Source organism: Carassius auratus, unplaced genomic scaffold (genome assembly GCF_003368295.1).
Source record: "Carassius auratus strain Wakin unplaced genomic scaffold, ASM336829v1 scaf_tig00217677, whole genome shotgun sequence".
NCBI lineage: Eukaryota > Metazoa > Chordata > Actinopteri > Cypriniformes > Cyprinidae > Carassius > Carassius auratus.
In genome coordinates, this window is record NW_020529180.1 from 22,919 (window position 1) to 36,206 (window position 13,288).

At 33.5% G+C, this 13,288-nt stretch overlaps 1 protein-coding gene across 1 annotated transcript in view; it reads right to left on the reverse strand.

Annotated features, from left to right (window-relative positions):
- The window catches only part of LOC113102063 (histone-lysine N-methyltransferase SMYD3-like), a 123,215-nt gene that overhangs the window by 11,708 nt on the left and 98,219 nt on the right, over positions 1–13,288 (reverse strand). Inside the window, exons 8-10 of the mRNA XM_026265724.1 lie at positions 11,589–11,699; positions 4,311–4,398; positions 3,700–3,874 (exon numbers count right to left, since the gene is read on the reverse strand). Coding sequence (XP_026121509.1) covers positions 3,700–3,874; positions 4,311–4,398; positions 11,589–11,699 — 374 coding nt within the window. The remainder of the gene's footprint in view (positions 1–3,699; positions 3,875–4,310; positions 4,399–11,588; positions 11,700–13,288) is intronic.

Here is a 13,288-nt window from a genome sequence, read left to right on the forward strand (position 1 = left end):
TCAGGAAGAAATTAACAAAACAGAGAAAAACATTTTTTAGGCACACTTGGCAATGACAGGTAAATTGATCATTAACTGTATATCTACACATAAAAACACATTTTTATTTTTATTTAGCATTATTTACTTGCAAAGCCAAATTATACCTTTTTTGACACTTGGTTAGTCTTAATTTTGGTCCCTGTAAAAGCAAAATTCATCAGACTAATCGACCCCTATAAGTTGTCAAATCATTGAATATCCCTGGGTCTAGGTTTTACAGACTGAATAAAAGTTCAAAGTAAAAGGCAAAACATTGTCATACATAAAAATGAGAAGCTGCAATGCTAATTTTCTAATCAAATTAATTATTGTGAAAAAACAGCATGCACTAATGAATCACTTTGCAAATATTAAGCAGTTGAGGAATTAAAACAATTCGGTGGCTCTCACTAAACTCCCTGACTGATCCTCAAATAGAATTGGTGAAGAGATAAATGTCTATTAATCTTCAATAGCCAGCAGCGACTGTAGTTAATATGCAACATGTACAACTGGATCCAGTTCCTTTGCAAATAAATCGTACCATAGATAGACAGCAAGTTTTGAAAAGTTTCTTAAGGTAACCAAATTTAATTTTCTTGTGTTGAAAAGTGATTTCAAGGGCATTCAAGCTCTCTTGTGATGTGAAGGATCTATTATTGCTTTTTCAGGTGGTCTCTCAGCAATCATCTCTTTGGAAACCTCTTGTAGTTTGAATGACAGAGGAGGGGGGCAGGACTACTGCTAATAATTGCCTGTTCAGAAAGCATTCACACAGCGAGCACAGGACCAGCCAATTCCAGAAATAACTTGGGATCCCAGACAAAACCAATAATGAACCTCACAGTTTTGAAACGCCGAACAAAAGCCCATGATGAATACTGAATCAAGCTGTAATGGAATGTCATGAAGCCCGGCGTTATGTGATGACTGGAGCTGTCACTTAAACAAAACCGTTTTTACAGCCCTCATGGCCAAGTTGTGATTTTTACTGATTTTCTGCCCAAATGTTTGATGGATATTATGACTCCTGATGACTCTTAAACCCCATTTTCAAAGCAAAAAATAGGGCATTTGCAATGATAATGAATTAAAGTGGAAAAAACAAGGCACAGTTGGAAATTTTTGTACAGTGTATGGACATTATTTCCATTCTGATAGCAAAAAGCTTTTTCTCCACTGATGGCAGTTCAAATTAAAAAGTTTGGGGTCTGTAAAAAAAAAAAAAAAAAAAAAAAAAAGATAGACTAATATTCAAAAATATTATTATAATTTAAAATAACTGTTTTCTGTTTTAATGTATTTTCAAATGCAATTTATTTCTGTAATGTAAATCTGAATTTTTCATTTTTGTCACATGATCCTTCAGAAATCAATATGCTTGTCAAGAAACATTTCTCATTACTTCTCAAATCAATGTTCAAAACAGTTGTGCTGCTTAATATATTTGTTGAAACCATTTTTTTCAGGATTCTTTAACAGAAAGTTCAAAAGAACAGTATTTATTTGAACATTATAAAATGTCTATCAATTTATTCTTTCCTTTAAACATAAATTTTTATTCATGTATTTTATTCTGTATACATCCCAGGTATTTCCATATATTTTTAGTATAGTATTTCAAAATTTAAAACCTCTTTTAGTAGCAGATTTGAGCCTTAAATTCTCTTGGGTGAAGACAGGTAAAGAAATCATTGTGAAAGCAGCAATTATCAGTTGCTTGAAGGATATGCAATGAAAAGGACCAAACGGTTGAATAATGCTTGTGTGCAGTATTTATCTTTCTTTATAACGTGCATTTATCTTGTTGTACTAACAGCAGAAACTGCGGCGACACTGGCAAGCATCAATCTCAATGTCAGTTCAGCATATAAAGAGCCATTTTAGCAGCATTTTTCCTCTTCCTTGCATTGGCGGCCCTCCCTCGGCACCATAAACATTAATCAGACGCAGTATAAAGCTGGGGAATAAGTCCAACAGGCAATATAAAAACTAATTCATGCTTTGCATGAGCTGACATGGGAAGACAGGATCCAGCGCAGTAGAAAAATAACAATATTCATATTTCCCCCATCTAACAGGGGAAAAGCTGTTGGGTAATTTCACTTTTTTTCCAAGGTTCAATGCCTCTGAAGCTCTAATTCGACTGTTTCTTTACTGTCTACTTTTGAATTTAGTGGAAGTCACTGGAGGTCTAGCGCCGCTACAAACTGACATCTGCAGGAGCTTGAAGTCAATAATCTCTTTGCATTTAGCCTGGAGGTAGGTATTATTCCTAGCACTATGGGACAGAGACCATTCCAAACATGCTTTTTCCAACAACCACAAATGAAACACCACAGTAGAAGAGTCCCAAACTTCCTCTAGATCTCCTGTTTTAGTTGACTACACGAATGCACTCAGAAACGCCTTCTTCAAAAGACGACCAGTGTCTGCAGATCTGTTCTACACGTCTCATGGGAAGTCACATAGTGCATGGCTATGGTGCACAATTGGTGTTGTGCACATCGATTCAGTAGTAGTTGGTGATGAATACCGTCCTGCGGTGCATGTCACCTGGGGTCTGCCCTTTCCTAAATTGATTCATTTGTCCCATTTAAACAGCTGAAAAAGCTTTTTTTTATGGGAAAGATCACAGAAAAGACCCCTGGTATCAGGACAGGCCACATACGGTATGTAAAAGCAGCATGTACAATCATGGTAAATGTCCTGAGATTCAAATATAACATTTTCTCAATATTTCAACATCTAATAAATGAACCAGTCAGCATCCTATTTAATAAAACAATCATGGCTTCCTCCAAAGCAATGAAACGGTGGTGTCAAAACTAGTTTAACAAACGAATAAAAATATTTCAGTTAAGTCAGTTACTTACACTATTTAAAGAAGATCACATTTCAATTGTGAATGATTTTACAATGGCAAAAAGTAGATTTTTACATTTTCTGAACATAATGTGTGATAATCTTGCCACCACGATGCTTAACATGTTGCTATAGTATGTGGTCTCAAGTCATAATCAAAGTCATTACATTTTGTGCGTGCTTTATTATCGGACAAGTATAAATCATGCATTTGACCAGTGAGGCGTCTAATACTATATTGTTTAGAAAATTTTGTAAAAATGTATTTATTTTTTGGAAAGGGAGTCTTATTAATGTTCAGCAAGGCTGCATTTATTTGACCAAAATTAGAATAAAAACTAAAATACATGTTCAAATATTAGTTATCTATTTAAAATATATTTTACACTATTTATTTATTTTTTGTTATTGCAAAGCATTTTCAGCAGCCATCGCTCCTTCTTTAGTCATATGATCATTTTGAAATAATTATAATATGCTGATTTGGTAAAGAAAGAAAGTTTTTATTTGAAATACAAACAGAATTCTAAAAACGTTTTAAAAACTACTCCGATGACAATGAGGAAAAAGCTATTATTAAATACTATAAATACTATAATGGGGATTTATTCTTCAGTACTGCCTTGAGTTCTTATGAACTGAATCTGCACTTGTCTGTTTTTGGTCTTCAGACGTGAGTGAGTCTGTGCGAGTCACAGTTATAATGGGACTTTTATAGATTTGAGGGTGTGATGGAGGTGTATTCCATGGAGATTTACCAGGAAGATCTATCAGTAAAGAAAGCGAAAACAACTTTTTGATGCAGACACTCACTTGTAAGGTTCCAGAGCTCTATTGCCATACTCCAGCGCCGTCTCATAGTCGTCCAGACTAATGCAAGCATCCATAGCCAGATCCAGCAGCCTGAGCACATAGATGTTCCTGTCCGGGACCACATCTGTATATCTGTGCAAAAGAGCCTGGCTCTCTTTTAGAAGCTCCTCCCAGCCTTTTGATTAAACAGTTAAGTACACAAAAATAATAAAAACTGTATTACAAAAACTACAGAAGCTAAGACCAAGAAAGTCTTACTGGTTAAGCCAGTTACAAAGCCTGATGGAGACACTGGCACGCAAAATCAAAAATGAAATCTAAGCTTATTATTTCATGATGGAGACCGCCTGCTTTTTTATTTTACTTTATACATCAGCCGTGTGTCCAAAGGGGTAAAAGCAAGCGAGTCAGACAGAACTGAGAGATTTTCCCTCACACCTTTCATTGCAATGTCTTCGAAACTGATATGACTACAGAATTGGGCATAGTTTGCAGAGACTAGCAGTTGTTTCCAGAGCCCAAATGCTACAGGCTAATTCACTTCTCCCTGCTAAACCTAGAGATACAGTCAGTTCTCACCCACTAAGTGTTGATTCTGCTGTGAAGGATACGCTGCTCCGACTGAAGCTGCTCCAGGTGAGGGATGGCGTCTCTTAAGGACCTCCACGCAGTCTTCTCACCAGCCAGCATGTCACAGTCCTGTTCACAAAATAATGTCACATGAATTTCTTTCTTTTTTTCTTTTTTTTTTAAACCAGTAGGAGTAATAGCAAAAATAACTATCACTTTATTGATATTAATATTTGCTGATTTACTTAATAAATGTATTTATTTTGATAAATTGTAATTACATTTATTTATTTGTATAAATACATCCTGTGTAATTTAAAAGAAAATTAACCATATAAATAAATAGCAAAAATAACATAACACTCAAAGAATGAAATCAAAAGTTTTCTTTAAAAAAAATTACATTTACTCCCTCATTATGTTTGAATAAATAACATGCATTGCATTAATTCACAATACATTTATTTATGTTTAAAATTGTATTTTAAAATTAGTCTGAACATTTGGTATGTATAATGTATTATATTATATTAAAATGTATTCATATTTATACATATATTTTATATTTGTGATTTAAAAAAAACTTTAAAAAAAAACAGTAGCAAAAATCACATTACAAGTATGAATTAATCAATGGACACAGTCGATCAAAAGTTGCTATGTAAAATATAATTATTTATTTACACTTACTGGTGTGAATAAATATTTACTTATTTTTGTAAAATACTGTTTTTATGAAAAACATTCATTCAAATATCATTTTATTACTTTATAAATGTAATTAATTTAGAATTACATTCATACAAATTTATCTCAAACCAGTCAATCAAAAGCTGTAAAAAAAAAAAAAAAAAACTACAAAACACTACACTCCAATTTGTCTAGAACAACACGGACCTGAAGCTAGCAAAGTTATCTCTGACTAAAGATTTTTGAACTTTTACTGCATTATAGTTAAAATGTGTCTGTCTGTCTGGTGCAATGATGCTTAAAATAAGAAGGATGATTGGGGGGAGGGGGGTCATCAAACATCAAAGAGCTTCATCCCTTCCACAGCACAAAAACATTCAAAGGAGGATGAGAGAAGCTGTCAGGATTACAGAGCCGTGAGGTGCGTGAAGACTGAACCGGCTTGTTTCTGAGAGGGCAACTTTATTTCAGGATAAGCGTGATGAAGAGTCGGAGCCATAGGGGGGTCTGTCAGACCCTCAAATCCCTGCGGAGAGACGTGTGTTTGTGTGGCCCCTGGGGATACATGTATAAGTGCCTCTGAGACATCAAAGCCGTGTGATGTATCAGAGGTGAACAGTCACAGAGCTGACAACACACCAGTGTGACTGCCTGAGCACTCGCTCAACTCTCTCTCTCTCTCTCTCTCTCACACACACACACACACACACACACGCACACACACACACACACACACACACACACACACAGAGAGAATCAATTGAAACTCTTTTACAGAACTGCTTCACCTCAAATACTACCTTTCCATAATGCCATTTTAAACTTAATATCTCTTGATAACTCTTTGGGGTAAGTAAGGTTTTTTTTTCCACTTTAATTCAACAAGGACACATTAAACTGGTCGATAGCTACAGTAAATACATGTAAATAAAACAAATGATTTCGATTTCAAATAAATGTTTTTTTGAACTTTCTATTCATTAACGAGAAAAAACATTTTATTACAGTTTCCACAAAAATATCAGGCAACACAACTGTTTTCAGTATTGACAATAATCAGAAATGTTAGTCACACATTAATTTTAAGGTACAATTCTCGCTATTAATAAACCATTAACTATGACCTTTACCTAAAACAACTCTTTATTTCCTGCTTAAATTGGTTGTTAAGGTGAGATCTTGAAAAGGATTAGGGATGTAGATTATGATCATGCAGAATATGTGCTTCATATGTACTAACAGAAAGCCAATATGTTAATAATAGGCATGCCAATAAGCAACTATTTAATAGTGATAATTGGTCCTATACTGTATAAAGTGTTACCAATATTTCTTAAGCATCAAATCAGAATATTAGAAAGATTTCTGAAGGAGTAATGATGCTGAAAATTCAGCATAGTATTACTGAAATAAATTGCATTGCATGTTTAAATTCTATTAATATTTCACAATATTACTTTTTTAATGCATTTTTATCAAATAAATGCAGCCTTGGTGAGCAGCATAAAATACTTTCCAAAACATTTAAAAAACTTTTAAACAGTAATGTTCATAAGTACATACGGCTCATAAGTCAATATGCAATTAATGTGTAGATATTTACTCTTTTCTTTTTAATCCGATAAACATTTTACCTTTACAAAACCAGACTATGGTTTATGGTGAATTATAAAATAAATAATTAAGAAGACCACACTGTTTATCAAAAAGTCAAACTTACACATTTGTTCTTGCAATAACAACTACAACTTGCAACATATTTCAGACCACATAACAAGAAGGATCCTGTATTGGTTTTAAAAATATGTTCTTGCAAGAATCAAAGAAAGACAACATACCAGAAAGTATATATATATATATATATATATATATATATATATATATATATATATATATATATATATATATATATATATATATATATATGAATGGGATGAAAAGAGAAGTAAAAAAAAAAGAAACAAAAAGAAAAAAACAATTTGTATCTCATATAAACATCCATAAAAGCAATAACCTTACTGCACTGCAAGAAGTATTTCATAAAGACAGTGGTATTTATACAAATATATTTGTATTGTTCAACCAAAGGTTGGGAAACTAAATAACCAAATGGAATCAGATATTCACAGTAAGCTGTACGAAGTGTCCTGTGCTTTTGTTCCAGTGCACTCATTACATACATAAATGATTTATCAGATCGAGTGTAATGCAGGAGAGAGATAAGTGCATGTCATGAGAGGACAAAAATGACTGCTCAAGTCTCCACAGTCCTCTGCTTCTACTGTGGAAATCACTAATAAACCTCATAACTGCACATGAAATCACATTGTTGAACATGATAAACACGTTGCATCTTATCAATCACACCAAACCCTCTGCAAGTTTTGACATCAGACTTTTTACCTGCACATTTATTTCAGAATCCATTTTACATTCTGGTCAGATCTCCATAACTATAAAGTGGCTTTAAAGCACAGACTTATACATCTGCTTGCACAAAGGAAACACTTTTCTATTTGCTTTTTCTTTTCAATGGAAAAAGCCAATTTCTTGTTAATGTGGACATCTTAATTACAGGGAGGGAGCCAAGAATCAAATGGTAGACTTTGCTTATTAGTGCAAATTCAATAATCATGTTATTCACTGCAGTACTGGTTAGAGTGCACGGAGTATAAAAACATTCCAGTGAACGAAGCGTGACAGGAAGTCTAACGCTTTAACAAATGTTCCCCCTTATATATTCTGACCACAGATTAAAAGCACTTTGCTGGCAAAAGTAAAGTACATACTTCATGACGATATATTAAGAAAACATGCAGAACTGTCAAAAATCTACCAGATAAAAATGAATGTGCAAGATTTTTCAGCAAATGTTTGTATACAGGTATGGAGAAACCATTCTTTAAATAATAAATATTTGATTTGTATATATATATATATATATATATATATATATATATATATATATATATATATATATATATATATATATAAAGGTGTTGAAAAAATATTATATAAAGGTGAAATAAAATAATCACAATTAATCTTCAGAAGACAGTCTTCAGAAATCAGAATGTTAAAAAGGAATAATAATAGTAATGGTTCAAAATGTTGATTCCAATTGGAACTTTTTTTTCTGTTAATTACATTTTCTGCAGCCCCCCAGCCCCTCCATTGGGATACAGTGAACGAATAGCTTACACAAAAAAAGAAAATTTTAACAATAAAATATAACATTAAAAAAAAATCTAAATCCAAGATATAGCTTAGTTTTTTCTTCATTACATCACTTGTTCATGAATGGATCCTCTGCAGTGAATGGGTGCTGTCAGAATAAGAGTCCAAACAGCTGATAAAAACATCCCAATAATCCACACCACTCCAGTCAATCAATTAACCTCCTGTGGAGTACTTGTGGATTATTGCCATTCTGACGGCACCCATTCACTATATGATTGGTGAGCAAATGATGTAATGTTAAATTTCTCACAATCTGTTCTCATAAAGAAACAAACTCATCTACATATTGGACATCCTGTGGACATTGTCCACAAATGTTCATTTTTAGGTGAACTATTCTTTATATAACCCCAAAGGATCTTGCACACTACTGATATGTTAATTGGGACACAGCCTATTTTATCAATAGATTTGTAAAGAAAATCTGGTGCAAATGTGAAAGAACACTGAAGAATAAAACACTCAAAAAGCAGAGAAATATATGGCCAGACAGCCTTCGGGAACAGGAGAACATCTGTGACCCCCACACGACTGTCAGCCTGAATCACATCTCCGGTCGCCGGAGGTTCTGGGAAGGTGATAATCTTTACTTTACTGCACATACAGCTGCTCTGTTGTTTTAGCGTGTCAGTATGTCCTATTGCCCTCACACGGGTTGTCAGATTACCGCAAAACTGGTGGTGACTCAACAAGTCCCTCTCATCAGAATGTCATCAGTGTAACACTTTACACACCTCACCTGTAATTACCTCACCCCCCCCCACTCGCGCACGCACACACACACACACATACACACACAATAAGGACCTTTGATGGAGTGTTATGATGGAATATATCTGCTAAACAACAAACTTAATTTTCAGAAGAAAAGTTTTTAAGGCCAAAAATTTACATTAACACTTCCATTCAAAGGTTTTGTGTCTGTATAATTATTCTGAAGAATGCTGAAAAAAATCACTGTTTCCAGAAAAATATTAAGCAGGTCAACTGTTTTCAAAATTGATAAGAATGAGAAATGTTTGCTGAGGGGCAAAGCATCATAATAGAATGATTTCTGAAGTATCGTGACTGGAGTCCGAAGACTGGAGGAATGATGCTGAAAATTCACCTTTGCAACACAGACAAATATATTTAAAAATTTATTAAAATAAAAAAAGTTATTTTAAAGTACAATAACATTAAACAATATTAGTTTATTTACTGTATTTCTGATTAAATAAATGAAGCATTTGCGATATTTTGTTTTTCTTGCAAAAACACTTACATTTCTGAACAATAATATATGCATGGATGAATTCTCTACAAGAAGTAAACATTAAATAACATGCATTAAGAAAATATTTTTTACATTTTTACTTAATTTTTTAATGTAACTATTTTCAATTCTATATTAAATTAGTATTTCTATAATACTCAAGACTCTCTACAGTATTCTGGGGCCTAGGCAGAGACCTCGTTTGACTTTAATGATTCACAGTTGGTTGGCTGATGGATGGATGGATAGGTGGAAAGACAAACTGATGGATGGATGAAAAGAGTTTGTACCACACATATCAGGTGTCCTAAAATCCAAACCTAAAAAACAAAGCTCAACAAGATTTTTTTTCTTTTTTTGTTTTGTTTTGAATTCAAACCCAGAAGGAACTGAAAGCAAGGACGAAACCCAAGTCTCCATCTCTGCAGCCCTGAGCAAGAGCGTTTATTCTTATCTGCAGAATCTGACAGATGACTCAAGCAGAGGTCAGTCTGAGCAACTGTGTAGGTGTTAACAGCAGGGATAAAGCCTCTTTCTCTTGAGCTCAGCTCAGAGTTATTTAGCATGGGATGCCTGCATGCAGGTGCAAAATAACCACAATATAAGCCTGGAGGGAACTTGTGTATTACATTGACATGTTTGAGCACACATGCCAAGAATTTAGTACGCCATTCGTAGCGATTTAAAGGGATAGTTCAGACAAAAAACAAAAAAAACATTTACTCAAGTCATTCCAAACCTGTATGACTTTCTTTGTTCTGTAAAGTACAAAAGAAGATATTTTCAAAAATGCTTTTGTCCATACACTGCAAGTCAGTGGGGTCCAAAATAACTCTGGACCACTTTGACTTTCATCGTATGGGGAAAACAACCTATGGAGACATTTTCGAAATATTTTTGTTTGTGTTCTGCAGAAAAAAAAGTCAGTCAAACAAGTTTAGAACAAAATAAGGGTGAGAAAATAATAACCATATTTTCATTTTTGGGTGAATTATACTTATACAGTATTATAAGAATACTGATCGAATAAAAAAAAAAACGCAACTAATCTTAATAATAATAATAATAATAATAATAATAATAATAATTATAATAATATTAACCAGATAGCTCATAATAATCCTAATATGTAAAATAACAATAAAAGTTATAAATTTGCTTAAAATGTTTTAACTAACATTTATCTATCTATCATACATGCACCCACACATACACACGCACACACGTTATTATATTTTTTAGTTATATATATTTAAAAAACAAATCCCAAAATGACCTGAAAACCCAAAGAAAACATTTAAAATAAATCAATAAATCAATAAACAAATAAAATTCTGTAGCAATACAAAACAATAAATAAATACTAAACAGTGCAGATAACAAATAAAACAAAATACTAATCATCTCAATCTATGTAGGTCATTTAAAAAAAAAAAAAAGGGTTTTTAACAAAGACTTAAAACTGTCTAATGTCAGGTCCGGGATGCATTAACTCTAATCTCGCATACTATTTAGGATGGACTGTATATGAATCGGGATACAGCCTAGTTTAGAAACAGATGTAAAGAAATGGAACTGTATTTTTCCACCAAATGGAAGAGAAAAAAAATCTCTGGGAATCAACATACAAATGGTTTTCTTACTTGAGTAGTTTTTGCAGACTAAGTATGGAGAAGAAAGTACGTTAACATCCCAAAAAATTACGCACTTCACCTTTAAATTCCCATCTATCCTCACTCCATTTTAGGCATTTATTCATCCGCTCTTGTACTTCCATTCATGCCATTCAAAGCTTTATTCTTGACATGCTCCTGTCATCGCAGTGATGATAACAGATAACAGGGTCTGCTGAGGACGGGCTCCTCGGGGCAGTGCGGAGAGACCGGTGATGGTCTAGAACCGGTCTGACACACTACACACATCATCAGATGCTTTCGAGGGGTAAGTGGGACAGACACAGAGCAAAAGAGCGAGGAAAAGAGAACATGGAGGAACACAGGGATGATAGATAGTGCTCCCGTCAGGACACAATGAGGCGGGAAGAAGCCTTTTCCAGGAGTGATGGGGTAAAAGTTAGAGGAATAGAAAAGTGAGGATGAGAAAGATCAAGAAAGGAACTGTTGACATGGCTCACCTTGTCCTCAGTGGTACAGCGCGTGCACTGACACAGGAAGTGGTATTGCTCCTGTAAATGGGAACGTCTCTCTTTGCTGGTGGCAAGGATATCAGTGTAGCTTATAGTTAGCTAAAAAGAATGAAAAAGAGAGAGTAGAGATGGTTAAATTCAAAATTGCAGACTATTAGCAGAATGTAAACTGATTGTTAATACACTGCTTTATTTGTGCATATGTTTGTGATGATGTGTTAAACCATCATCCAGGCTGTTAACAGAGCTAACATACAGATAATCAGAGTGGACTAGGTTGAATTGGTGCGGAATCACCCACCATCCAAAAAAAAATATAATATAATATAATATAATATAATATAATATAATATAATATAATATAATATAATATAATATAATATAATATAATATAATATAATATGTGGAGTTTCATTCCAAAGAAATGCAAACACATAATAACATATTAATATCACAATTCTATGCATTACTTTATTGCGTCATTATTGTGGTGTTATTTGTTGTTATTATTATTATTATTATTATTATTATTATTTGTGAGTGCAGTTATATTGCTTATTTAAAATGTGAAAAAAGCTGCACATAATCATGTAATACTGTATCCCACAATGCATGTGCCATCCAAAATAAAAAGACCAAATAATATTTTTTCAGTATAATATAATATAAATGCTATATTACATTGTAAAATATACTAAAAATAACTTAATAAAAATATACTCATTACAATTTTTTTCTTTTAAAATCTTAGTAACTTTTTTTTCACAGTATCAGTCTAGCATTAAAAGTGAAACAAAAGCAACATCGACCATGATTTTGAATATCGCCTTCTTGACTCATTTGATCAGAACGCCAAAAGTTAAGCCATTTTTTTCCTTAAAATTGGATGAATTATTTGAAATAACCACATTTATGTAAGATGAAAGCTGGACACCATTAAATGAATTAAATATGCAATATAGTAAAGTCATGTGACAACATGTAGCATATTACTACTGTAAACATGGATTTGAATACTGCTTCACTTGTTATCTAAGAAAAAATTATATAAAAAATAATAATAAAAGCTAAAAAATAGCATGCAGCAAGCAGTATATACAGCACAGTATGTAGAAAGCTATTTCATTTCCAAACCTCAGTGAGGTCAAATACAGAGAGCGCGAGAGAATTGAAAACAGTTATTCCAATGAATGAGTTATTGAGTGGAGAGAGAGAGAGAGAGAGAGAGAGAGAGAGAGAGAGAGAGAGAGAGAGAGAGAGAGAGAGCAGAGTACATAAAACTAGAAACAATGAGTAAACAGAAAGCATCAGAAACAGGAAAAGGAGAAAACGAAAAACTGATTCAAAATGAGTATGACCCTTACGGGCAAACAGCAGCATGTGTACAGTGTGCAGATGTGTGCGGGTGTATGAATGATAATAGTGCCATGTGTGTGTGTGTGTAAACATTGTCTGTGGGACGATGAGCGCTCATGTATTCTGCCGTCGTATATAGTACACCTACAGTCTGAATTCTCATTACTTCCTGTGTACAGAGAGCTTGCTGGTAATTTCATTTTCCAGTTCACTTCCTCTCTCGACGTTCCCTCCCCTTGTCAGAGGTAAATTAAGCATGACTGTCTGATTTACTTTGGAATATCTTAACTTTCAGAGCAGAAATAAACAGAACGACTGCATAATGAGGGTTT